Genomic DNA, 26319 nt, shown 5'->3' on the forward strand with positions numbered 1-26319 from the left:
AATCTCTGTTCCAGTGCTGTCTCTTTGGGTAGACAAGTTGGCCGAGGGGTGACATCTTGTTCCCAGCCCTACTATCCCCATATAGACCTAAGCATTCAGGAGGGACAGCGGGAGAATTTGTTCCAGTCCTCAGACTCTGTTTTGTAAAAGTACTGCCAGACACCATCAGCTACTTCCAGGGCTCAAATCTGGAAGGATAGCGTTTTCTCTTCATTCAGGCCCCCTTAAAATGAAAGATGGCAGGAGAAGCAGGCAGAAAGAGGAGCCTGATGGCTTCTTTTGGGTAGTTTAGAGCCTTTGACTTTTAAAAGAGAAGGTTTCTTTAGCTTTTGAGCTTTTTCAGTTATAAAATACAAGACTTTTTTGTTTTTGTAGCCAGCACGTGCATTTAAAATAGGAGAGGAAAAGGAAAAGTGTGTGTGGGGGGAGGGGGGGGAAGCCTTAAAATCCACAAGAAAATGATTTCTTGCTGAACACAGACCATTGAATGGAGCAGTTGTGAACTTTGAGATTTACCAAATGGATGGATCTGTTCCTGCTCTGTTTTTAAGACCTTAAATCAGAAGTTGTACTGAAAACTGATACTGAAAGATGGAAGGCTATTGATTTTAAGTGGAGAGTTTTAATTTTTCCAAGGCAGTTTCTTTCTTGAAGAATCACACAGAAGCAAGGTGTGTCAGCTGAAGGTTCTCTCAGCTTCACCCTGGTATAAACTGGGCTGCCCACCGGCCCTGTGAGAACCCGTATCCACACCCTCCCCTGACACCATAGCTCTGCCAATTGCTTTGTCCCTTGTGTCTTGTTAAAGTTGCTGGCTGACTTCTCCAGGGAGCTGCGACTCTATGTCTTTCCTTTCGGAGATGCCAGGTGATACCCCAACTTTTCCTCCAGGGAATATTTTTGTGTTTCGGATTAATATCAGGACCACCATTTGGCTCCTGATTTAATCCCAAAGATTCCACATTTACATTTCCTGGGGCCCCTTCCTCTCTTCTTCCAGCTGCCCTTCAGTGGCACTTTTTCCTTCTTTCTTGACATCACAGTATTCCACCTGGCCAGCCTCTCTGGATTTGCTTCCATCCTTATTTCTTTCTGCTTGGAAAACCCTGAATTGTATGTGCTTGCTGCCCTCCTTCATCCCAGCATCTCATTACTTTCTTTCTTTAAAACTACCTGTGGTTCTTGGGGGCCCCATGTCTGCCATGGAGAAGCTAGAAAGCCCATGGGCCGTGTTTCAAAAGACACATCAGGAAATTCTGAGCATGTTTTGAAACTCCTACTAATTCTATGGGATTACAGAGGTTTATAAACCGCATTCCACATTTCCCCCTTGGTATTCTCACATCCTTCTGAAATGTCAAAGGGACTGGATTTCTCTTTATCCAGATATTAAACGTGTATGAAAACTCTAGGGGAGGGGAATTAAGATGCTCAGTCTGGTTTCCCTTTTCAAATCTGCTGAGGCTGTAGGACTATTAATGTACGTTTCTATTATTATTTGGCAATAAGGTACAAATATAATGGGAGCTTTTTATCTCTCGTTTTTAAAAGTTTTGTGATGAAATGACAGGTCACATTTATCAAGCAGTAAACTTATGCCAGGCACAGCATTCAGCACTTTCTGTGGCTTAGTTCATTTGACCCTCATACAGCCTGAGATGTAGGTACTATTATTATCCACGTTTTATAGATGAGAGACGCTGGATGAGAGAGCTGGGTCTTCTTTACAGATTTGTGACTGTTTTTTGTTGATGATAAACTCCTCCAAGAGAAATGGAAACCTGGAGTGAGTTTGGTGAAATAATCAGGTAGAATTACTATAAAAACCACTTGCTCGATCCTGGTCTGACCACAGAGTTCATGGGCACCATTTTTAAGACAAGCATCTGCTACCTTTATCTGTGGTCACCGCCAGATTGTGGAGAGGGGCAGCGACTGGAGGAGATTTTTTTTTTTTTTTTTTTTTTTTGGGCTGCTTTGGGTCTTTGTTGCTGTGCGCGGGCTTTTCTAGATGTGGTGAGCGGGGCTACTCTTTGTTGTGGTGCGCGGGCTTCTCATTGCGGTGGCTTCTTTTGTTGCGGAGCATGGACTCTAGGCGCGCGGGCTTCAGTAGTTGTGGCACGCGGCCTCAGTAGTTGTGGCTCGCAGGCTCTAGAATGCAGGCTCTGTAGTTGTGGCACACAGGCTTAGTTGCTCCGCAGCATGTGGGATCTTCCCGGACCAGGGCTCGAACCCGTGTCCCCTGCATTGGCAGGCGGATTCTTAACCACTGCGCCACCAGGGAAGCCCTGGAGGAGATTTCTGTCATCTTTTGCAGCCAGGGGTAACAAGGAGACAAGCGGTTTGACGTCTTAAGAACTCCTTGAAGGAAGAAAGTTCATAAAGCTTTTAGAGTCAGTTCTCTGACCCCATATACCACACTCACCAAACTTCTTCAGTTGGATCCCCGTCCCATTACCATAACATGCTACCTTATGTAGCATTCTGCACTATTTCAGGCACCCCACCTGTCACAGGATGCTCTGTGTCCCTAAAGATAAAGGGAAATAGAAACGGTCAGAGGGCGATATTCGTCAAACTTCAGTATCGTTCACTCTTATAACCCCGCGTGTTGACTCGTGATTTTTATTTAAGTTTTACTTATTGTGCTTGCATGTAAAATTAAACTCCTTTTGGGCTTCCCTGGTGGCGCAGTGGTTGAGAGTCCGCCTGCCGATGCAGGGGACACGGGTTCGTGCCCCGGTCCGGGAAGATCCCACATGCCGCGGAGCGGCTGGGCCCGTGAGCCATGGCCACTGAGCCTGCGCATCCGGAGCCTGTGCTCCGCAACGGGAGAGGCCACAACAGTGAGAGGCCTGCGCACCGCAAAAAAAAAAAAAAAAAAATTAAACTCCTTTTATTTAGGGTCCTGTAGAAATGAAAAACCAAAACTCATTTACAAGTTAAATCTAACCAAGACTAAAAGAACCCCCAAATATTCAAATGAGCAACATTCACTAAATGCTAAGGCTCCTGTGGGTGGGAGCTGAATTGCTGTACGCGGTCTGAGTGTGGCTCTCACCGCTGGGCACAGGCTTTCTGAGCTGCTCAGTCCCAGCTTGTGATCACTGCACTCACTCACCACTTTTCACTCTTTGAGTGGCTTTTAACCTTGGGTGTGCACGGGAAGCACGTGGGGGGCGGGTGCCTACCCCCAGAGTTTCAAACTCAGTAGGTCTGGCGCGGGGCCCCAGAATTTGCATTTCTAACAAGTTCCCAGGTGATGCCTCGGCTGCTGGCCTGAGGACCACACTTTGGGAACCACCACACTCTTCAGGTAATCAGGAGGCTTTCTTTCCCACAGATATAAGCACAGAGACATCACTGACAAATTAAGTCCACCTCGGCTCCGTTCTCATTGGCCTATGATAATAAAGGTGATATATGTTAGCACACACCTTAATAAAAGTGTGTGTTGGTAAACACAAACGCAAAAGCAGGCACTGCAGTCAAGTGTGTACAGTTGGAGGGTGACTGGGTTACATGGCGGCCGGCCCATGTCCCTGGTTGGGCTTTGTCAAATGTTTTAGTATTGTCACCACAAGAAAAGCAAAAGTAGGACTGCTGAGCCCCTGAAGTTGTGTCCCTGGGCCTCAGTTTGAGAATCACTGTATGGGTTGGGTACCGTAAAACACCTGTGGGAAAGATGATATTGTTTAAGTACCAGGCTGTTCAGCTTTAGGTGTGAGTGTCAGAGCCAGGATTAAGGCACACAGAGGTGAGCGGGGACAGGATTGACTGGTCGTGTCCCACAGCCAACCGGTAGAAGTTGTAGCCTTTGGCCTTCGTATCTGAAGCCCCTCCCCATGCATTGCCCTGAATGGCCCGAGCTGCCTTACGGAGGTTGGAAGCTGTTTGAGGTTCTTCAGGGGTCTCCAGCAACAACCTCGTGGAGTGTCTCATGGGGTTTCCATCCATAAGAGCCGTGTGTCCAAGACCCCTTTGATGCAAAAACGATAAAATTTGGAGGCCCTCTTAGTTCTCCCCTCTCATCAGTCTCCAAGCGTCCTCCAAGCAAGGATGGTTGGCTCTGCCTCAAACAGACCCACAATGCAGCACTGCATCCCAGTTTCTCAGACAGGTTACATCCCCTAACACCCCTTCCCTCTGCCCCCAAACTGGCTCTCCTCCCAGCTTCCTGTCTTCTATCACGCTCACCACCACCATCCGGCTTTCCATGTTTGCATCTTGCATCCCCTTCAGACGTCTCTATTGCTGATTTGCCTTTCTCTTTCCACTGCACGCCATCCCTCCCGTTCAGACTTTAATAACAACATGACACAGTCTCCTGCTCATTCTGAGCCCCCATCCACTTAATGCCAGGTGACTACTCCCCACATTATCTGGCCATAGAAGGTTTATTCACCCAACATCTATGCTTGTCCTGGGAAACGTGTTCCACTGAGCACACACAGGAAAACGCTGCTCTAAACGGCTCTGCATGTGCTTTGTTCATTCTTGTCCCCATTTCTTGGTCTACACAGTGTTTCCTCATATCCAGCCGGCCAAGACAGATAAGCTCACACACATATACTTACCCCTGAGAGGCCTCCCATCTTCACGTACTTATTATAGTCCTCTGTCGCCCTTAATTCCACTCCTCTGGTGTCAAGGGCAGCAGAGTTCAGCATTTTCGTACCCCCTCTGCACTCGCTATTGGAAAGAACTGTGCTTGTTTATTTGTTGACTTGCTGGCTGTCAGCCTTCACCCAATTCTAAGTCCAAGATGGCGGCTCCTTGTCTGGCTCCCCACCCGCCCCAGAGCCAGCATCTATTCCACTGCCTGGGGCAGAGAGCCGACCTGCAAGCATCTGTGGAATGAATGTTGACGTATCAGTCTCCCTAACTCGACTGCGAGTTACAGAGCAGGAGCTGGGTCTTGGCATATGCCTGCAATTCGAGAATGATCTCTAGCTGGAGCCTGTGGGCTCTGTACCTGTCCTTCTCCAGAGCGCTGTGATTCAGAGGCGCCTTGGTGGAATCGGGCCCCAAGGGTCTTCATTTCAGTCCGTCTCATTGGATTTGTTTTGACTGGAGATCCTGTTGCCTCTTTTTAAAACATTCCCTTGGGCTCTTTTGAACACTTCAGACCTCTTGGCAGGCAAGGCATTTCATCCCCATCAGGAAATCTCATCAAAATGATATTAGGATTTCACATCAGGAAAATAAAAATCCTCCAAGAGATGTTGCTGCTCTCTAGCTTGGCTTTGGATAGAAGTATAGTTAAGCCCGTTCGGAAGGTATTCTGACCACATCTGAGATACTGGTCCAGAGCTGGGTGGCCGAATCTCTCAATAAACAATAAGATAGAGAATAAAAGTGGGAAAGAGACTTCCTTTCCCCTCCCCACCCCCAAAGGAATTTCTCCAGGGTCAGGCCAAAACAGAACTCAAGGGAAGAGCAGAACACCAGTGTGGGCTCTGAGACTTCTGTCTCAAAGGGCTGAGTGGTAGCCAGGCACGCCGGCTATGCCGTGACTTGACCTCCTGGGCAGGGTCTTGCTGTGTAGTTTTTGGTCTGGCCTCCTGCAGGATCCACCTTTTAAACTGTACTTGGAAAACCACATCACGGCAGACCTACTTTTATTCGAGGTTCCTATTTATATGAGGTTCCCCAGGTATTTTTCACATCATTTGGTCTGGACTTCCTTCCAGAAGGAAGGGACATAGTTTCCCCTCCTTACTGGGATAGCTCTTGAAGCTCTTTATTTATTAATTATTAATTTAATTTTATATTGGAGTATGGTTGATTTACAATACTGTGTTAGTTTCAGGTGTACAGCAAAGTGATTCAGTTATACATATATCCATTCTTTTTCTCATCCTTTTCCCATAATAGGTTATTACAGAATATTGAGTAGCGTTCCCTGTGCTATACAGTAGATCCTTGTTGTTTATCAATTTTATATATAGTAGTGTGTATCTGTTAACCCCAAACTCCTAATTTATCCCCCCCTTCCCCTTTTGGTAACCATAAGTTTCTATGTCTGTGAATCTGTTTCTGTTTTGTAAATAAGTTCATTTGTATCATGTTGAAGCTCTTTAACCTCTTCTGATTGCCTGTGCAAATCGTCAGAGTTCTGCTTTCACCAACGCCTTTCACATTTGCTGTTTCAGAGAAGAGCTGAGTGTTCTAGAAAATGACCAGGAAGGAGCACCGCGGTGGACATGAAAGTGGCAGGACTGCAGCTTCCCCAAGCCCATGTCCTCTTTGTCCTCCTCTCCCCGGGGTCTTCTTCTGGTCTCATGCTCTGGTGTCTCTCTTTTCAGAGGTGTGAACATGTATGCCATGCTGACCGGGACCCTGCCTTTCACGGTGGAGCCTTTTAGCCTGAGGGCTTTGTACCAGAAGATGGTGGACAAGGAAATGAACCCCCTTCCCACCCAGCTCTCCACAGGTAATGCACCTGCCACTCCGATTCAGGGTCCAGGGCTGCACTCTGACCACTGGAAGCAGTGTTTGTTTTGCAGCACTGGAGTTAGGACGACCCTCTGATTGTACTCGGTCTCTTCCTAGTATTAAAGCTAAGTCGCAAAATATGGTTGGGTTTCCCATCCCTAAGGAGGCACTCTCCTCAATCCTTTCTTTTTCCGTTGTAATTCTGAACCCCTAACTTCCTCCTTCTGCACAAAATACACATATCAAAAGGATCGTATAGTCTCCCTTGGAAAAATACTTTCAGGCTGGCTTGTTTTAAAACTCACCATATTATAATGTTGACTTTGAAAAGAATTGAACATCACGTTTCTGTTGTGTCTTCCTTAGTCAAGTCACTGTAAAGAAATATTAGTTTCATTCAACTTTGGTCTGGGATTTGTTTAGCAATGTGAGTTTTTGAGCCTGTTCAGGAGCTTTTAAATATATATAGGTTTGGTTACTTGATTAAACTGAATCATCAGGTGTGTTTGGAAAGTACACTCAACTTTACCTGGTTCACGTTTCAGTAAACAGTTCGTATTAAGGTTTGGTTTCAGATCCAGCAGATTAGTACAGTTTGTTCTTTGGTTTGTTTCACAATTCACTTCAAGTTCCTGGCCTTGGCTTGGCCTCGACATTCATTTAATTGGCTCCTTAGAATAAACTCAGCTTCACTAAGATCAGGCCTGTGGCCAAGAAAGAAAAAAGGAGTAATTATTTAATTTCAATGTATGAAACATGGTTAAAATATAGCATTTTTGTTTGACTGCTATCAGGTATTTTCTTCTTGAGTTTATAAAGCATCCATGAGGCTGACCCGGAATTTAATGCTTGCCAAATGGCACCCAAGATGAAATGCATTCCTATAGGTAATTATCTAATTCGGTTCATACTTTCACCTCTGCTGGGGAGGTTCGAATCTCTGGAGGCTGAAAGCAAAGCAGGCATTACGTACTTAGAAAGATGAGTTACACAGTTCTGTCGTTGTAAAAGAAATAGTTCTGTACCAAGAGCCATAACTCCTGGAGTTAGAAAATGTGAAAAATGTTGATTGAATTGTTATCTTTATGTTTTAGAGCTTTCGGAAATGTTGAAAGTGCTGCAATGAAAGCACATTCATTCATTCCTTCCATATTTCACATTCATTCACTTATTCCATGAATATGTCCTGGGCATCAACTCTGTGCTAGGAATGCTCTAGGCACCAGGAGAATAAAACAGTCTCTACCCTTATAGAGCATACCTATCAGCAGGGGAGGCAAAAAAATAACATATAAACAAACACGTGTGATGTTTAATAGTTTAAATGCTCTAAAGAAAATAAGATAAACCAGGATAAGGGGATAGAGAATAAAGATAGGTTTTTGTTGTTGTTGTTTTTTAACCAATTACAATTTTTAAACACCTTTTTGTTGTGGTGTAATTGTGGATTCACATGCAGCAGTGAGAAATCATACAGCGAGATATGTTTACCCTTCACCCAGTTTCCCCCATTGGTAGGATCTTAAGTAACTGTAGTTTAATATCACCACCAGGACCTTGTTAGAATCCACTGAGCTTATTGAGATATGCCTGCACCTGTGTGTGTTGGTGTGTATTTAGTTCTATGCAGTTTCATCACACGTGCAGAGTCATGTGACAGTACACAGTCAAGGTAGGGAACAGTCCCAGGACCAGGATTCCTTGTCCTACCCTTCTTTAGCGACAGCCACCTCCCTGCCTCCTAATTAACCCCTGGCAACCACTAACATGTTCTCCAACTCTATCATGTGTCCTTTCAAAAATGCTGTATATTTATATATATATCACTTTTTGTCACTCAGCATAATTCCTTTGGGACCCGTCCAAGTTGTTGCATGTATCAATCCTTTGTACCTTTTTCTTGCTGAGTAGTAGTCCATGGTATAGATATACCATAGTGTAAATATTCACCCATTGAAGGACAACTGGTTGCTTCCAGTCTCCAGCTACTATGAATAAATATTCTGTCAACATTCATGTACAGGTTTTTGTGTGAACATGTTTTCATTTCTCTGAGATGAATGCCTAGGAGTGAAATCGCTGGGTTGTATAGTAAGCACATGTTTGGTTTGTAAGGAACTGTTAACACTCCTGTTCTGAGTGGCTGTACCACTTGGCATTCTCTCTAGCAATGTGTGAGTGATCCAGTTTCTCTGCATCCTTGCCAGCATCTGATACTCTCACTACTTTTTATTTTAGCCATTCTGATAGGGTCTAATGATACCTCATTGTGGTAACAAAAAAGATTTAATGTTTATAAATAAATTCAGTCTTTCAAGGTAGTCTCTTTAAGAGTTATATTGTCATAAGTACTGCCATCTTTCAGAGTGATTCTGAAGTTCCTCTTATGATTCAGAGCCTGTTTTGTCTTAAGTGGCCCAATACAAAGAACAATAGGAGGTTGTTTGTATCCTCATGCCTGGAAAAGGCAGACAGTGTTCACTTTGAATCCCAGTGAGACCCTAAAGAGCTGGAGCTGCTTCTCACTGTATTAGTCAGGATAGCCCAGGTTATGCTGCAGTAACAAACAGCCCCCAGATCTCGGTGGCATAAGACAGCAAAGATTCTCTTTTTTTTTGGTCACGCCATGTCGCATGCGGGATCTTAGCTCCCCGACCAGGGATTGAACCCGTGCCCCCTGCATTGGAAGCACAGAGTCCTAACCACTGGACCACCAGGGAATTCAACAAAGATTCATTTCTCATTCCTGCTTTATGCCTGTGGAGAGTTGGATCAAAGGTCAAAGGGTTCTGCTCATTTTAATTAGTCAGGGTCCCAGACCAATGGGGCAGCCACCATTTCAAATGTATCTGATGCGTGCAGAGGGAAAGAGAAATCTAGAAGGTCTCTTGTCAGCAGTGAAATCTTCCACCAACATTCCACTCATAACTCCTAACTTTCTAAAACATGTCACATGGCTTCACCCAGCTAAAGGAACTGAGGAAGGGCAACCCTACCATATATCTGGAAGGCAGAAAGCCAGAAATATCCGTTGACCAAACAGCATTATCAGTGTGAGCCACAGGCTGTAGGAGGAGGAGTGGGGGCGGGGGGTGGTCAGTGGCCCCTGCCATCATCACTGAGGAGGGTTGGGCAGCAGGGCAAGGAAAGGTAGAGTAAGAGCACGAGGAAATCAGTCTCATTACTTCTGAACCAAACTTGTTTTTACCCCAGTACTATTATCTGGCCTTAGCAGTCTAGGCTCTAAGTGTCTTCTGATTGTGACAATTAAATTTACCCTTAAAGAAGTAAAAGTTGCACCCCTGAAAATGTTAAAAAATAAAAAATCCAAAGGAAATTCCACAGAAGAAAAATTAGAAATGTTCCCAGCAATGTCAGCATCCCTGGAGTTGGTGTCCAAGCTCACGTGGCTCCTGCGCTGGGCAGACAGTTTTGACTTTGGCCTTAAGCTTTGTGTGTGCTTGTTAAAGGTCTTCACATTCCTACAGGATGCTGTGGTCTTGACCGGTCAGACATGAACAAGCATGAAGTGCATTTCTATACCTGATTTTACAATGAAGGAATGTGGACATTTTCCTCCCCCTTTTATTCTTTTGCCATTGGGATATGTGTATATCTACTCAACTTGGGCTTTAACCCTTTGTGCCAGGTACAAAACATAGCGTTGGCACATAGTAGTTGCTCAGGGAATCTAAGTCTCTGGCACTTGTGTTAAAGTGTGTGGTCTGGGAAGGCAGCCCATAGATTCATTTGACTACTCAGATATGGGATCTGGCTCCATGCGGTAGGGCCCAGAGCTGTGCCCCAGCTGCTGAGGAAGCTCAGGTCATCTTGTTTACAGAGGGAATGACTTCAGTTTGGGGGATCAGCCACTGCCCTTCCATCAGCCCCCTGCTTCTCCAACCCTTTGTTCTCTGCACCCCGAGTTTACCACTTCTCCCTTCCACCGTGCCTGGCCCACTTTCATTTGTGCTACTGTATGATACTGCCTCGTTTACATCCCAGAATACAAGCTTACAGTAACAGGAGTAGCTGTCATTTACTGAATGGCCATTGGTAAGTGCTTTCCATAGCACCTCCTGTTCTCAAAACAACTCTGTAAGGTAAGTTCTATTATTCCCAACTTATTAAGGAGGAAACTGAGTCTCGGTGAGGTCATATAGCTTCTCTGGTTTTTCATTTGCATCTGCTTGACCCCCAAACCTGAACTTCCCGACTATACTGGGTTGCTTCCCTATCTTTCTTTATGTTATTCAGTATAAGATGCCTCCACTCCCCTCCCCACCCCAGATTTGGTGGTTTTATCTGTTGTCCTCATGTTTTGAGTAATATCAAAATGGAAACATCCGAATTGAGGATATGCCATTTTATTGTGTCTCACTAACACATCTTTATTAATTTGATGATTCTATCATTCATCCTTTTTTTGAGAATATTTATTTGGTTGCGCTGGGTCTCAGTTGCGGCAGGCGGGCTCCTTAGTTGTGGCTCACCAGCTCCTTCGTTGCGGCACGTGGGCTCCTTAGTTGCAGCATGCGGACCCTTAGGTGTGGCATGCATGTGGGATCTAGTTCCCTGACCAGGGATCAAACCCGGGCCCCCTGCATTGGGAGCATGGAGTCTTAACCACTGTGCCACCAGGGAAGTCCCCTGTCATTCATGTTTGTGATGATCTTTCCACGTCTGTTGTATAATAGCACTCTTTTTTTTGGATTAAGTTGGAAAAATTTTTGCCATATTTGAGCTGAAAAAGAGCACAGTGTTATTGCCCTTGTGAGTCTGTTCTGCACGCTTTTGAAGAATTGCCTCTCTTCTCCACCATGTACTTTGAAAGCTTAAGCTGTTGGGATCTTGCCAATTCTGGCTTCTAGACAGTTCCTCTTTCTGCTTGTTGGTGCTTGTACATCACAGAGTTGTGAATGCCCTTCATGGTTTTCACATTTACCTTTTCATCACTACACCTCAATGATGGCACCTAGAATATATTCCAGACACTCAGTTAAGATCTAGAGGGTTTTGCACCATGAAGTCACTGAAGTGATGCTGAAGGTGGGGTGTTAGCATTTGTGAGGGTTGAGCCAAAGCCAGTTAAGATTGCTGAGATGGCAACAGGCACATGAAAAGTTGCTCAACATCGCTCATTTTTAGAGAAATGCAAATCAAAACTACAATGACATATCACCTCACACTGGTCAGAATGGCCACCATCAAAAAACCTACAAATAATTAATGCTGGAGAGGGTGTGGAGAAAAAGGAACCCTCCTACATTGTTGGTGGGAATGTAAATTGGTGCAGCCACTATGGAGAACAGTATGGAGGTTTCTTAAAAAACTAAAATAGAACTACCATATGACCCAGCAATCCCACTCCTGGGCATATATCTGGAGAAAACTCTACTTGGAAAAGATATGTGCACCCCAATGTTTACAGCAGCACAATTTACAATAGCCAAGACATGGAAGCACCCTAAATGTCCAGCAACAGATGAATGGATAAAGAAGATGTGGTATATATGTACAATGGAATATTACTCAGCCATAAAAAAGAGAATGAAATAATGCCATTTGCAGCAATTTGGATGGACCTAGAGATTGTCATAAGTGAAGTTAGTCAGACAGAGAAAAACAAATATAGGATATCACTTACATATGGAATCTAAAAAAAATGATTTAAATGAACTTATTTGCAAAAAAGAAATAGACTCACAGGCAGAGGAAACAAACTTATGGTTACCAAAGGGGAAGGGCAGTGGTGGGGGGAGATAAATTTGGAATTTGGGATTAACAGTTACATAGTACTATATATAAAATAGATAAACAACAAGGCCCTACTGTATAGCACAGGGAATTATATTCAGTACCTTGTGTATAACCTATAACGAAAAAGAGTCTGAAAAAGAATACATATATTTTTATATATGTGTGTGTGTGTGTGTGTGTGTGTATATATATATATATATATACACACACACACACACACACACACATACATACATATATATGAAAAAAAAGTTTTCTGAGAAGCCTCAACTGTCCAATGATTGTTGTTGCTGCTTCCTCCTGGGAGGTGATGAGGAAGGAGCTTCAGGTGTGGGAGACCCCAGCTGTCGTTCCATGGGCGGCACTGGAGCAAAATGTTTGATGGCTTCGTCTGTCTCCTGCGGCTATTTCCCTAGGCACAGTGTCAGGAGCTCACACAAGCCAGTCCAGACTTTGGAAAAGCTGAAGCTCATGGAGGTAACAGGTTTTGCACTGGAGGAGTGCGTACCTTCTGTGACATGGAGCACAGACAGGGAGTGCGCCCCGTGTGGGCCATCCCTACGCTTGAGCCCGAGTGGAGACCCCAAGCGCTAGCTTAGAAGACGGGCTGGGACTCATGGCTGTGCCCCCCATGGCTTTCCAGGACAGTGGAGAGTATTTTAATCCCTTTTGCTCTTGAGTCATAGGGATATTCAAGACCCTAACACAAACTTCAAAGAGCTGTAAGCATGTTTTCTAAGTCCTTTTTGGATAGTAAGGCAATATTTTTGATGTCCACAGAAAGAAAATTCACCAGTAGAGATCTGAACTAAAATTACTTGTGCTCATCAGCAATTTGTGAAGGCGCAGAGCGCTTGTTCTGAAAATAGAACAAAAACACACATCCAGTCTGTTCTTAGCTCTGTTCTTAGCTTAGTTAATCATACTCTGAGAAAGCCTGGGTTGCTGTTCAGGTCCTTTGAGGGTAAGCAACAGAGATGTCTGTAAAAGAAACATCATTTACTGAATAGCCTCCCCGTTTCAACTCATTTAGCTCACATCTTTTTTTCTTTGACCAATAGATGCCCCGATAAAGCAAATAGAAATGACCTTACAATATAGGGGAGGTGAGAGAAGGGAGATAGAGGTTCCAACAAGAGGAACCCCTCTTTTGAAGCCCCACTTGCTTTTCAGAGCATTGAAGAACATTTTAGAAAAGTTTTATTTGGAGACCCAGCTATAAAACTTAGAATAGTTAATGTGCCTCATTGACTGTTCTCGCATCTACGCATGTATTTTTACCCACAACGTTCTCAAAGGGAAATGACCTTCTGGTGACCTCATCAACTGTGTGGGAACCCACCTGGAGAGGTTACCTGGGGTCCTGAACTAGCAAAGGCTATTTCTTTGGGGTTGATTCTGGCATCAGAGTTAGCTCCTCTTTTGATGGCTTCATTTTTACCCCGCAAAAGATGGTTGACAGTAACACCCATCATTCTGTAAAGGACAGTTTTTGAAATGACAGCTAAAGCCTGTGAGAAAGTGAGAATTTTTATGACTTATCACCGAAAACTTAGATTATCTTAGAAAACTGAAAAATAGCTTTGGAGAGAAGACAGAAAAGTTTGGTGACCAAGCAAATTAAGATTATTTTCCGGAATCTATTACTTGGTATATTGGAAATTGGATATCATGTACAAAGCTACATAAAAGAGTATTTTTTTTCTCTTGCAAGGATAATATCACAATGCTTCATACAATGAGTATAAATAAGAAAATATCCTGGTCCCAAAGCTCAAGCAAGACAGACCATCTTCATTTTGAAGGAATCCCTGGCATTCCTTGTCCATAGGAAGACCTGCATATTCTCCTGCTGAACAATTTTGGAGCCTGTGACCTTCATGTGCATTATAAACGTATTTTCCCATGTTGTGTAGTTGTCTCCACTGTTATAATCTTAAAGGATGCATGTATAGCACAGGGAACTATACTCAGTATTTTGTAATAACCTATAAAGAGAAAAGAATTTGTATATATATAATATATAAATATATAATTATATTATATATATAATAATATATATATATTCCTCAAAACCTACCTTGAGATCAAGCATTGTCTTTTTACTTTCTTTCCTCCCTCTTTGGCTCACCTTTAGCAGTGGGCCAGAGAAAAAAACCACAGCGGTGGACCATAAGACCACAGGTGGTTTGGGGAAGTACAGGATGTGGGGAGACCCGTACTGGTTCGTGCTCTACCGTGTTCCAGGTGCACCTCTTGGACAGATATCTTAAACTCTTGGCTTATGACTCCCAGAGATCCAGAAAATAGATCAGCAGTGGCTCGGGAGGTGTGGTGGGTCCCCTGCCCTGGGTCTTCCTTCAGCCTGTAACACGTGCGTGTTCTCTGCTGAATGTCTTTGCAGGAGCCGTGAACTTCCTGCGTTCTCTCCTGGAACCAGATCCTGTGAAGAGGCCCAATATCCAGCAGGCACTGGCGAATCGCTGGCTTAATGAGAATTACATGGGCAAAGCGCCATGCAATGTCACCTATCCCAACAGGTAATCAAGTGCACACAGAGGGACTCCTCCTCGGGCAAGATGGGGCCTGTCTTACGAGCCCCTGAATAGTTCTGGACAGGAAGCTTCACGTGATTCAAGCAAAGGCCACGTCTTCTCTTGGCCGCCCTTCCCCACTGCACACACAAGCGGAAGTGAAGGCGGGGCCGGCCCGTGTGGCTGTGCAGAGTGCGCCCTGCAGGGGGCGCCCGGCGGAGGGCGTGCGGGCGCTGAAATCAGGCCGCACTCCCCTTATCAAACCTGCTCCCGAGGGCGTGCGTTTTTCCAGAGCAGCACCTCTTTCTAATTCACACCAAGGGACCGTGTAGACTAGCTATGACCTGAGTGAGTGTGTGTGTGTCTGTGTGTGTCTGTTTGAGTGTGTGTGTGTGTGTGTGTGTGTGTGTGTTCCACTCAAGAGCTCTCCTGTCGGCATCGGCCGGAATCCAGTGGAATCGCCTCTCTCCCTTTTCAAACCATCCCCCGGGCTCCTCTTCTGCCACTTCTTTGCTCCGATGTTTGTTTCAGCCCTAAGTCCCCTGCCCTGAAATGTTGGGGGCAGAAAGAAAAGTCAAGAGCTGGAGTCCTTTGCTTCGGGCCGTGTCTCCCTGTGCCATTTCTGTGAGGAGGAATCTTTAGGGAAGCTTACAGGCAGGAGTCCACAGGAGTCCTCAGGTGTCACTGAGGGACACCTCATGATGGCCCACGTGTCCCCATGCGCGGGTGTCGAGTACAGATTTGAAAGCAGGTACAGGAAAACATTTCCTTGTACTTTTCCCTACTCATCTGACATATTGTTAACTAGCCCGAGTGGAGGAATGAGGACCCTCCCCTTGGTGACTTTAGAGCCAACGTGAGGACCTATGGGTCCAATACCCCCCAGGACTGGGACCTACCTTGAGTCCCTTCTTTCTTCAGACCTGGAGTGGCCTGCACATTCTAGATCTGAAGCTCAGATGAAGACAAGAGAACCACTGATGAAGTGGGACAGGTAGAGCACTGACAGGGCAGGGAAGAGGTGTCTTCTGTGATCATATCTTCAAAATGCCCAGGAAGGTCTGGAAACATCCACCAAGACTTATGAAAGTTGCAGCACTGACTTCTCCAAGTGAGATGGGCAGGCAGAGCTCCGTCTTGGGGAGGAAGTTCTAGAAGAACTTCAGGGGGTGTGGGTGGACGGTGCTGGACCCGCCTCCTGGCTACTGGGCCACATTTGCACTCACCATGGCCATAGATAGCTGTCATCTACAATTCTAGCATTTGACTTGTGGGAGGTAATGTAAACAAAGTCTAGGTTACTTAGGTTACCAAGGGAACCTGGAAATAGACTGCTGGTTTCCAGTGCTGGCTCGGTTTGAGCTAGTACCTGAAATAGACACCGGGAATATTAGCCCAGCATGAGACGGAAAGCAAAGCCGAGGCGCCATGCCCCGTCACCAGGGCTCATGCTGCCTGGGACGCCCAGGTGTGCTCTCTGTAAAGGAGGAGGCGCCGGTGGCAGCCAAATGGGTCATTAGCCTAATGTAATCACGGTCTAAATGAGCAGAATCAATCCACTCGATGCAGCAGCTGTTAAAGGAAGTGAAGCCGCTGTTAAAAATACAGTCCCCCCCTCCTTGCTGACCACATCTTCATTCACAAAGATTCAGGCCCAGGCATCTCATTTTGTAGCTTATAAACAGGCTTTTGTAGATTAAAACTTCAATTCTAGTAACCTATACTGGCTTTGCCAGATGGGTCATTTCTGCATTTGGACTTGGTCGAAAGCAATGCAGGCTGCACATGATCTAGTTGGGTAGATTGTAAAACTGGTTAAGAGCTTGTATATTAAGGAAAACAGCAGCTGAATATCTTCTGTTTAGGTAAGGTTCGTTACGCATTTTATACTAGAGGCAAATCGATGTCCAGTTTTTAAGTAATGGAACCAGAAATCGCAACTATTGGAAAAGACACGAGTTATTTACAGTCTTTATTGTGAAAAATATATAATGCAAAAAAAAATGTGCTTCTGATGATTAGTTTTCTGGTTTTACCAGCACACAGATAAAGGGAATAAGAATATGTGACCAGGGAAAGGAATATTTTCTTTATAAAGTCTATTTTATAGTTTCCCAACATTCATAGCCCCAGATTTAATTATTTTAGACGTTGTCAATGTTTTACTTCTGGGAAAGAGAGAAAACAAAGGTCCTGTGTTTTATATCACTCTTCTTTAAAGCCTTCTGTTAATTTGTTTGGGCCTCCAAGTTGATATCCCCATGAGGCAAGAGGAAAATGTCTTTAAATGTAAACTCTTTATAATAAATGTTCATGCCAGTTAGTCACAGATGTTTGCTGTGTGCCAGGCTCCCCTCCCTGTTCTGGGAGCAGACATTTTTTTTTAGAGCCGACCCTGGATACCTCCTTCCTGTCCTGCCTGGGCCTGGACACTCTCCCACACCTCCAGTTAGCTCTGGAGATGAGTGGGAGGGAAAGCAGGTCATTGGTTCACAGGACGGAATTAGACCAAAGTGGAATAAAATGCAAATTTACTCAAAATTATACCTAGTGTTCTGGAACATGTTTTACCATTGTCTATATCATCAAAACTTGGAGAGATACGTTTGTTCTCTACATCTGTGTCTCAATTTCTGCCCTGCAAACCAGTTCATCTGTACCATTTTTCTAGGTTACACATATATGCGTTAATATACGGTATTTGTTTCTCTCTTTCTGAGTTACTTCACTCTGTATGACAGTCTCTAGATTCAGCCGCATCTCTACAAATGACCCAATTTCATTTCCTTTTATGGCTGAGTAATATTCCATTGTATATATGTGCCACATCTTCTTCATCCACCAATGGGGGAAAGCGGTGGGGGGGAGGGGTTGGTGGTGGGATGAACTGGGAGATTGGGATTGACATATATACACTAATATGTATAAAATGGATAACTAATAAGAACCTGCTGTATAAAAAATAAATAAAATTTAAAAAAGAAAGAAACTTGGAGAGATAACACAGGTTCAACAACTGATACAAGAGAGCACTAAATATATGCATTGCTTATTGAAAATGTTTAAAATATTACTCTCAGTCAAGAGCCAGTCCACAGTCTATGCTGGGCAGAGTTCACCTGATTTGGAAGACACGGGTACAAACGGCAGAGACGGGGTGTCTCCCCCTCCTCATTTTCTTCCTCTCTCCTCCACCCCCAGCCCCACCCTGGTGGCATCCCACACCCAGAGCACCCTCCCTTCCAGGGCCTGCTCCTGGTAGGGGGTGGGGCCATCCGTGTGTAGCTGTGGGTGATTGGCCAGGGGTGGGGGGGAGGGTCACAAAACTCATGATCTGATTGGCTGGAAGGTGAGGCCGTGAGGCTGTGGTCTGGTTGGCCAATGTCAGTGATCTCATTGGCCAGGAGTGAGGTCAAGCAGCAGTGGTGTCATTGACCTAGGGCAGGGCTGCTGGCACGCGGTTGTTACCAGATAGTTTCAAACAGTTGTGCTTTCTGTGTTAAGTGCTTGTGTCAATCTTCACGTAATTGTATCCTTTTTAAACAAACGTTTTTATTTTTAACCATTAATCATACCAACCATACTCCAACCTGCTTTCTAGAATTTGTGATTTCGTAGCCAACAGGAGTGAGGAAAGCAGATTTTGTGGTTTCTTGGGCACCTTTTCTTTGGACGGCACTTAGCCAAATAGAGGGAGAGCTGACCTAGGTTGCAATGGTCAAGAGACCTAGGTCTGCCCTTGCTGCCCCTACTAACGGGCCTGTGAACCTGGCAAGTCGGTTTCCTCTTCTGCACCATTATGGGGTTATACTGTGTGGGTTTTCCTACTGTTATGGTTCTGAGGTTCCACCAGAAATGTCTTCAGACTCTTTGGCGGTGGTTACAGAGCTCTCTAGCCAGATGTGCTCGCCTTCTGCTCACAGAGTACTGTATTTGCATCTCTCTTAAGGACTGTAGCACGTTCTCTCTGATGACACACCTCCACTACCAACACACATACTCTGTATGCCCCTCAGCCTGTTTTTGTGTTCTCCATATCTGCCACTTCTTGCCTGTGTGTCCCTGGGCAAGTTACTTCCCTGTTGTGGCCCTCAGCTTCTCCATCTGTAAAATGGGGATAATAATGGTACCTACTCAGAAGACTGTCATGAAGAATAAATGAATTTATTTTCTCTCTTCCCCACTGGAATGTAAACTCCCTGAGGCAGGGACTTGTTGAATAAATGAATGAATGAATGAGTGGTTAAATGAATGCCTAGCGTTCATTTCTTTGGCATTTTATCCCAAGGAGTTTATCTTCATAATACTCCTGTGTAGAAGCTTTAACCTGTCCTCTGAGAGCACTTTACTTTACAGCTGAGCCCCAAATCCCCTATTTGTGAACTGTGAACTCACATTGTTCCTTCAAACACGCTCTGGGCTGTCTCCTGAACACCCTCCTTTCCCAACTCAGCTTCCACCCAACCTAAGTGTGGGCCCCACCCCATCTCCAATAAATACATTTTAAGGAAAACATGTCAAATTGTAAAGAAATTTGGGACAACTGGGGAAATTTGAATATATTCTAGATATCAGAGAATATTAAGAGATTACTAACAGTTTGTTGGGTTGTTGATGGTATTGTGGTTCTACGGAGATGTCCTTGGTTTTTAAAGATGCATGTCGAGGTGTTTAGGAAAGAAGATGTCATGATGTTTGTGATTTAAAATACTTTAGGAAAGAAAGGAAGGGAGGGAGAGATGGAGGAAGGAAGGAAGAAAGAAAGCCAAAGTGTTAACAACTGGTTCAACCAGGAACTGGGTACACACATAAGCTATTAGACTATTCCCTTTACTTTTCTGAATATGTAACTTTTCATAATAAAAAGTCAAGTGAGGGCTTCCCTGGTGGCGCAGTGGTTGAGAGTCCGCCTGCCGATGCAGGGGACACGGGTTCGTGCCCCAGTCCGGGAAGGTCCCACATGCCGCGGAGCGGCTGGGCCCGTGAGCCGTGGCCCCTGAGCCTGCGCGTCCGGAGCCTGTGCTCCGCAACGGGAGAGGCCACAACAGTGAGAGGCCCGTGTACCGCAAAAAAAATAAAGTCAAGTGAATGAATGAGTGAATGAATGGACTGATTGTTCATGAGGGGGCGTGTGTGTGTGTTGTGCGGGGGGGGGGGGCGATTTCTGTGCTGTCATGTTTGTGAGCATCGCTAAGGAGGCCCTGGAGCCTCTCAGCCACAGTGGAGAGGTGACTGGTTCTCTGTCCCTCCGCCCCCCAGGATTTCCCTGGAAGACCTGAGCCCGAGTGTGGTGCTGCACATGACGGAGAAGCTGGGCTACAAGAACAGCGACGTGATCAACACCGTGCTCTCCAACCGCGCCTGCCACATCCTTGCCATCTACTTCCTCTTAAACAAGAAGCTCGAGCGCTATTTGTCAGGGGTGAGTGGAGCCCCGCCGTGGTTTTCTCTGCTCTCTGTGGAAAAACGAGCTCTGACACTTGAAGTGTTTCCCAGTTACTGACACTTGATCTGAGCTGTTAATTGAAACTAATGTGAGGCTGAGTTTCCTGAAGGTGGGATACAATAGTAGCAAAACCTGCTTCTCAGGGAGCGCTTTTTATCTGAGGTGTTTTAAAAATATTCTCCCACAGAGTTAAGCTCTGGGCAGACTCGTGAGAGATTCAAGCCTCTGTTCCTTTCAGCTTCTTGTTGCCTTTTTGGCTCTGTTTCTCTTTTCTCCTTGGGGTCCCCACTTAGATGCACTGGGGCTTGTGTAATCATAAAAGTTGGGGAGCAGAGCCCCTCAAGCATTCACCTCTAAAGCATGGTAGATGAGAAAGCCACTATTTACATTTACTTCTCTAGAAAACAAAAGTGAAACCTTGGCCCCTTCACTCAGTCTGGGCATCAGATAGTCCAGGTGTCGCGTGTGTTGAAGATGAAGGAGGTAGAGCTGGGAGCCTGTTTTGGACCATGGTACCCTCATGCTTTGGTCACCTTCATCCTTCCGCCTCATGAAGTTCATACATGCCTGGATGAGGGAATTTACATGCTTCAGTATGTAGTTTTGACTAAATCAACTCTTTCCAATGGTTAAAAGAAAACTGGATCCCAGGCAGTATGGATTCTGCATATCACTTCTTCTGTTTCTCCTACTCAGAATGGTGAGGACTGACCAGATCTAACAGGAAGTCAGCCAGAGAAACCTGGAATTGTCAGGAAGCCCATCTGAAATTTGATTTCATACCCATTCCTGAAGGATGACCTTCACCTTGCCTGTATGGCGCCTTGAGATCAGGTTGTATGGGGTCATCACTGTTAGGAAGACGTTTAGAATCCAGAGCGTAAAGAGGAACTTCTAGAGTTTTCCGTACTATTTAAAGTCATGTGATAGCCCGATATCACACAACATTGCACTAAACAATAGGCTTACAAACCTTTTATGAGGTTTTTACATTAAAGCTAAAGGTGAAAATTCACCAATAGTTGGGGAAATGCTGTTCTCCCTGATGAGGGAGAAAATGACCAAAATCATGCCCAGAAGACAGCATGATCAGAATGTGTCTCTCATTAGCAAATGGATTGGGGAGACATCTAGAAAACATTGCCGAATAGATGAAGAAGCTTGACGGGAGAGTTGTTAAACAACGGAACAAAAGTACAGATGTTTCGAAGCGGATTCAGCTTAGGGTATTTCCTAGATTTGGCTTCAACAGGAAATGATCCACAGGACACCTTTTTTTTTGGTGAGCCACCAAAGGAATGATGTACATGAGAAGAAACATTATAGTAAAAGGCATTTAAAAATAAGAGCAATGTTTTATGGGGGAAAAAAACGTGCTCCAGAAGCAGTGATGGGACAACACTTCGGAAGGGAACAGATATGCAGCTGGATTTCAGAGCCCGTGTCATGGTCACGGGAAAGCTACTGCAGGAGAGAAGTGGAGTTCAGAAAGACTGGACCTTTGATACATAGTATGTTATTTACATCATTTTATTATGTGATAGGAGGGATTAGGAAATTCTCTCACACCAGAGGACAGAGGTCCTCTGTTCACCTATGATGATGAGCTTAAAAGACATGTTAGACTTGAAGCCATTTCTCTTTTATAAGAAGACCATATGTCCTATATTTCTTTCTTATCTTATCCTTTTAAATTCCTATTTTATTGTCTGTTTTATAATGTACACGATATGTTAGTACAGTACATGCTTATAATTTATAAATAAATGTGCACATATTGTAGATGCCTGCTAACAACTTTTTTCACTCATATGGGCTCAAGGTCACACCATTTAGGAACCACCATGCTAGGGACAAGTAGTTCCCAAGTAAAAGGAACAGAGGAGGGTCACACGCTGATTTTCTTTTTGAAATGATGAATGTTGTTCAAAAATTCGTTTTAAAAAATGTTTCCATGAAACTGACTCTAAAGTTTATGATTTCACATATTTAAAGGATGACATTGCTACTTTGCTGAGTGAGCTAGCAGATTCAAACATTCTTCTTTTGGAAGAACCAGTTTTCTGGATACTGATCAATAAGATAGAGGGGCTTTTGTTTTTAAAATAGTTTCTTTCCTTATTTAAATTATATTTTTTATTTTTGTCTGTGTTGGGTCTTCGTTGCTACGCACGGGCTTTCTCTAGTTCCAGCGAGCGGGGGCTACTCTTCGTTGCGGTGTGAGGGCTTCTCATCGCGGAACACCGGCTCTAGGCATGCGGGCTTCAGAATTTGCGGCACGCAGGCTCAGTAGTTGTGGCTCACGGGCTCTAGAGCGCAGGTTCAGTCGTTGTGGTGCATGGGCTTAGTTGCTCCGCGGCACGTGGGATCTTCCCAGACCAGGGCTCAAACCCGCGTCCCCTGCATTGGCAGGCGGATTCCTAACCACTGCACCACCAGGGAAACCCTAGTTTCTTTCTTATGTCTACCTCCACATCTACAGATGCAAACTTTGGTTACTCACACTCTTAATCACACGGCTCATTCCAAGTAAGAGACATTTGTGTGAAGCTCTTAGGGTATGTCTTGCCTTCTCTGGCTGTCTTGCCATCTGCTGTGTTTGCCCAGCATCAGGGTTACAAATGGTGCAGTGTTGCAAAGCTCTGTGGTTTTGTTTCCTGAGAAGTTCCTGGAAACTCAACTAACTTAGTTCTAACTGGAGAAGGTTCTTTCTTATTTTATTGTCTGTTTCACACTTAAACTTTAAATCATAGGACATAGCTGGTGTGGGAACCACTGTCTAGGTGGGTGGCTGCTTTTAAGAATGAATTATTCCCCACAGACAGCCATAGCTGGTCCACTCAGTAATTTCCACACAAGGCTAATTTAATTGCACCTGTGTACTGTGCCAGTTATGAATATCATTAACCAATTACTAACAACCGTGTATAATTTTGAAAGCAAAACTAGTGAACTAAAAAGTAAAATATTGTATTGGGCGATTGGGATTGACATGTATACACTGATGTGTACAAAATGGATGACTAATAACCTGCAAAAAAAAAAAAAAAAGTAAAATATTGTAACTTAATTATTTGCCATTTCTCCCCTTATCCCTTGATTCTTGTTTCCTCTTTCTAAAACCTAGAAGCGTGGATTTTAATTTGGAGAGCCTGTAAAGGCATTTTGTGAATATTCGTTGGCTGAAAAATTAATCAGTCATTTAATTTCACCTGTCGCCAGAGAGGATTGCACCTAAACGGTGCCCCTAGATCATCTTAGGTGTGGTTCTCTGTCTTCTTCCTTAAGCTATATTATGAATTGCTGTGACATTTATCGGGGCGGGGGGCAGGAACTAGGGCTTTTTTTTTTTAATTGAAGTATAGTTGATGTACAGTGTTGTGTTAGTTTCAGGTATACAGCAAAGTGATTCAGTTGTACATATATATATATATATATATGTATATATTCTTTTTCAGATTATTTTCCATTATAGGTTATTACAAGATATTAAATCTAGCTCCCTGTGCTGCACAGTAGGTCCTTGTTATTTATCCATTTTTCATGTCTTAGAGTGGCCTTCAAGCACCGATGAAAGGACTGAGGCCCGGCAAGGAGCAGTGATGTGCCCAGGGTCACCTGGCCCTTTCCTGGCAGAGCCAGGAACAGAAGTAGGTCACCTGATCCTGGGTGCCGAGCTCTCCCCACACTTCGTCCTTGGATGAGGCTTTGCACTGCAATTAAGTGCCTTGCCAACCCCTTTCTGCCTTTTCTCAGCCAAGCGCTGGTTTAAAAATTAATGAATGCTTAATGGACATTTCTATTTCCTGTGAGTTAAGCCAGGCTTTTTTTCTCTTCTCCTCTGGTAGAAATCCGACATCCAGGACAGCGTCTGTTACAAGACCCAGCTCTACCAGATAGAAAAGTGCAGGCCCACCAAGGAGCCCTATGAGGTGAGTGGCCCCCAGAGCAAACCCCAGGATCTCTTAGGAAGAGTGGATTTCCATTCTGGGGGGAAGCGGGGAAAGGAAACCCATGATTGTAGACACAGAAGTAGCCAAAGACAAATACTGACTTAACTGAGCCTTTGAGACATGGTTTACAGCGGGACCACCATCGTTCAGTCTCTAGACTGTGGTTCTCAGCTGTGGCCACATAGTGGAATCCCTGAGGAGCATTTTAACATCTGGATGCCCAGGCCGTACCTCAGACTGATTCCATCGATCCATTCTCGATCTCCAACGAGATCGGGGGTCAGTATTTTTTAAAGCTCCCTGGATGGTTCCCAGTGGAATCAAGGTTGGAATCCGCTGTCAGATCTCCAAGAGGTTAAAAACAAGGTGCTGAAAAATATAAGTGTATGTAACACTTGGCATCAGGAGAACAAAGTACAGTGAGGAACAGGAAAAAGTATGTGGAACAGTCCTTTCCAGTCAGCTGTCCCTGATGACTTGACGCTACCTGGAACGTACCTGAGAGAAAATACCAAGATGCTTTGATTTCAGAGTAAAAACTGGTATCATATCGCCCCAAATTTGGACCCCAAATACATGCTTGTTAAGAGACTGTGCCTGGGAACTCGAGATCCAAGGCCTGGAACACAGGGTAAGGGTCCCGCCACCAGGACTCCTCATTTGCTGTTTTGTGCAGTGGGGCCCGCCTGTCTTCTCAGTGCATTTCCGTGGAATATGGAACGAGCCGGGCTGCGCTCCACAGCGGCAGCAGAAAGCAAGTGGGACACGGCCCAGGCCAGCCCAGTGACGCCGGTGACGGGGCTGCTGAACTGCCGGCACCACGTGTAAATGCGGCCACCCCTGAGCATCGAGGCGGGGGTCGGCTGGGGTAGCTGCAGGAGGAGGGCGGGGCTGGTCAATCTACACAGCCTGGGGGATGGTACCATTTAAGGAGGCAGAGAAAAGGAGACGCTGATGACAGAGAAGCTAGCGAAGATAACGGGGCAGCCGGAGACCCAGGAGGGAGGGATGCCAGGGAGGACATGGGAAAGGTCAAGTAAAAGCAGCCAGTGGTGACAGCTGAGCGGTTTCTCGTCCTGGAGGAGGTGGAGAAGGCAGAAAGGAGATTGCGTGGACTGGGGGGAGTGAGGACCGTGAACAGAGATCTCTCCGTCGCTGCCACCGGCAGTGAAGAAGGGCTGGGGAGCAGGCGGGCTGGGAGGCAGAGGAAGGAACACCCGTGATGGGGGGGGAAGGGCATGCATTCAGAGCAGCCAGGGTGGGCCCTGGCCTTGACCCCAGGCTGCAGGCCTCCTTCCTCTGCGACTGGCTGTGAGGCACCAGCATGCTGAGGACGGAGATAAGCTTTTGGAGGGGTAGCAGGGGGGTGCGGACTGGGGCTGGGCGGGGAGCATGGCTTCTAGGGCTGGGAGAGGGAGAGCAGAGATGGTGTAGGGCCAGACTCCCCTGAGCTCCACACCCCTCCGGCCAGTTGCTTACTGAACCTTCTGTGGCGTGAATGAAGGTGTCTCAAATCCAGCAGGCCTGGAACCAACCCCACCTCTCTTCCCCCATCTCCCCCCACCCCTGGCCCCTATTTTCTGTCTGCAAATGGCATCCCCACCCTCAGTACAGGGCAGAAACCTGGAAGACCTTTGTATTCCTTTCCCTCACCCCGAGAGCCAGTCTGTCGCCAAGTTCTGCTGGTTTGACTCCTGAAACTCTCCAACCCCTCCACTCTCCATCCGACCCATCCTCGCCACCATCACCTCTTGCGTGGACCTCAGCTGCAGCCTCCTTCCTAACTGGTCCCGCTCCTTCCCCGTGACTACCTGGCGCTCCGTCCACACACCGGCCAGAGCGAGCGATTTACACTCAAATCAGACCATGTCACTTCCCCGCTTGAAACCTTCAAAGGCTTCCTTAACCTGGAAGGCAAACTCTGTGATGTGGCCACCACGCCCCGGATTGAACTGGCTTTGCCAGCAACTCCAGCCTTGTCTCCCAGGCCCCGCACACAGCCCTGCTTCTTGCTTCATGCTCAGTCCCGTGGGCCTTGAGACTCTGTGCTCTCTTGGCTGCCAGGGCTGGCCACACCCTGTTCTCTCTTCCAGAATGTTCTCCCCACCCCTCTCTGCTGAGTTAATGTGTATCTTCAGCTCCCACTTCAGCTCACGTCCTCGTGGACCCCTGCCGTCCTCTGACCTCT

At 45.5% G+C, this 26319-nt stretch overlaps 1 protein-coding gene across 2 annotated transcripts in view; it reads left to right on the plus strand.

Annotated features, from left to right (window-relative positions):
- The window catches only part of HUNK (hormonally up-regulated Neu-associated kinase), a 113362-nt gene that overhangs the window by 72062 nt on the left and 14981 nt on the right, over positions 1 to 26319 (plus strand). For both annotated transcript variants that reach the window (XM_073804438.1, XM_033856016.2), the window contains exons 5-8: positions 6309 to 6436; positions 14603 to 14738; positions 19992 to 20154; positions 24027 to 24110. In XM_073804438.1, coding sequence (XP_073660539.1) covers positions 6309 to 6436; positions 14603 to 14738; positions 19992 to 20154; positions 24027 to 24110 — 511 coding nt within the window. The remainder of the gene's footprint in view (positions 1 to 6308; positions 6437 to 14602; positions 14739 to 19991; positions 20155 to 24026; positions 24111 to 26319) is intronic.

Source organism: Tursiops truncatus, chromosome 4 (assembly GCF_011762595.2).
Source record: "Tursiops truncatus isolate mTurTru1 chromosome 4, mTurTru1.mat.Y, whole genome shotgun sequence".
Classification (NCBI taxonomy): Eukaryota; Metazoa; Chordata; class Mammalia; order Artiodactyla; family Delphinidae; genus Tursiops; species Tursiops truncatus.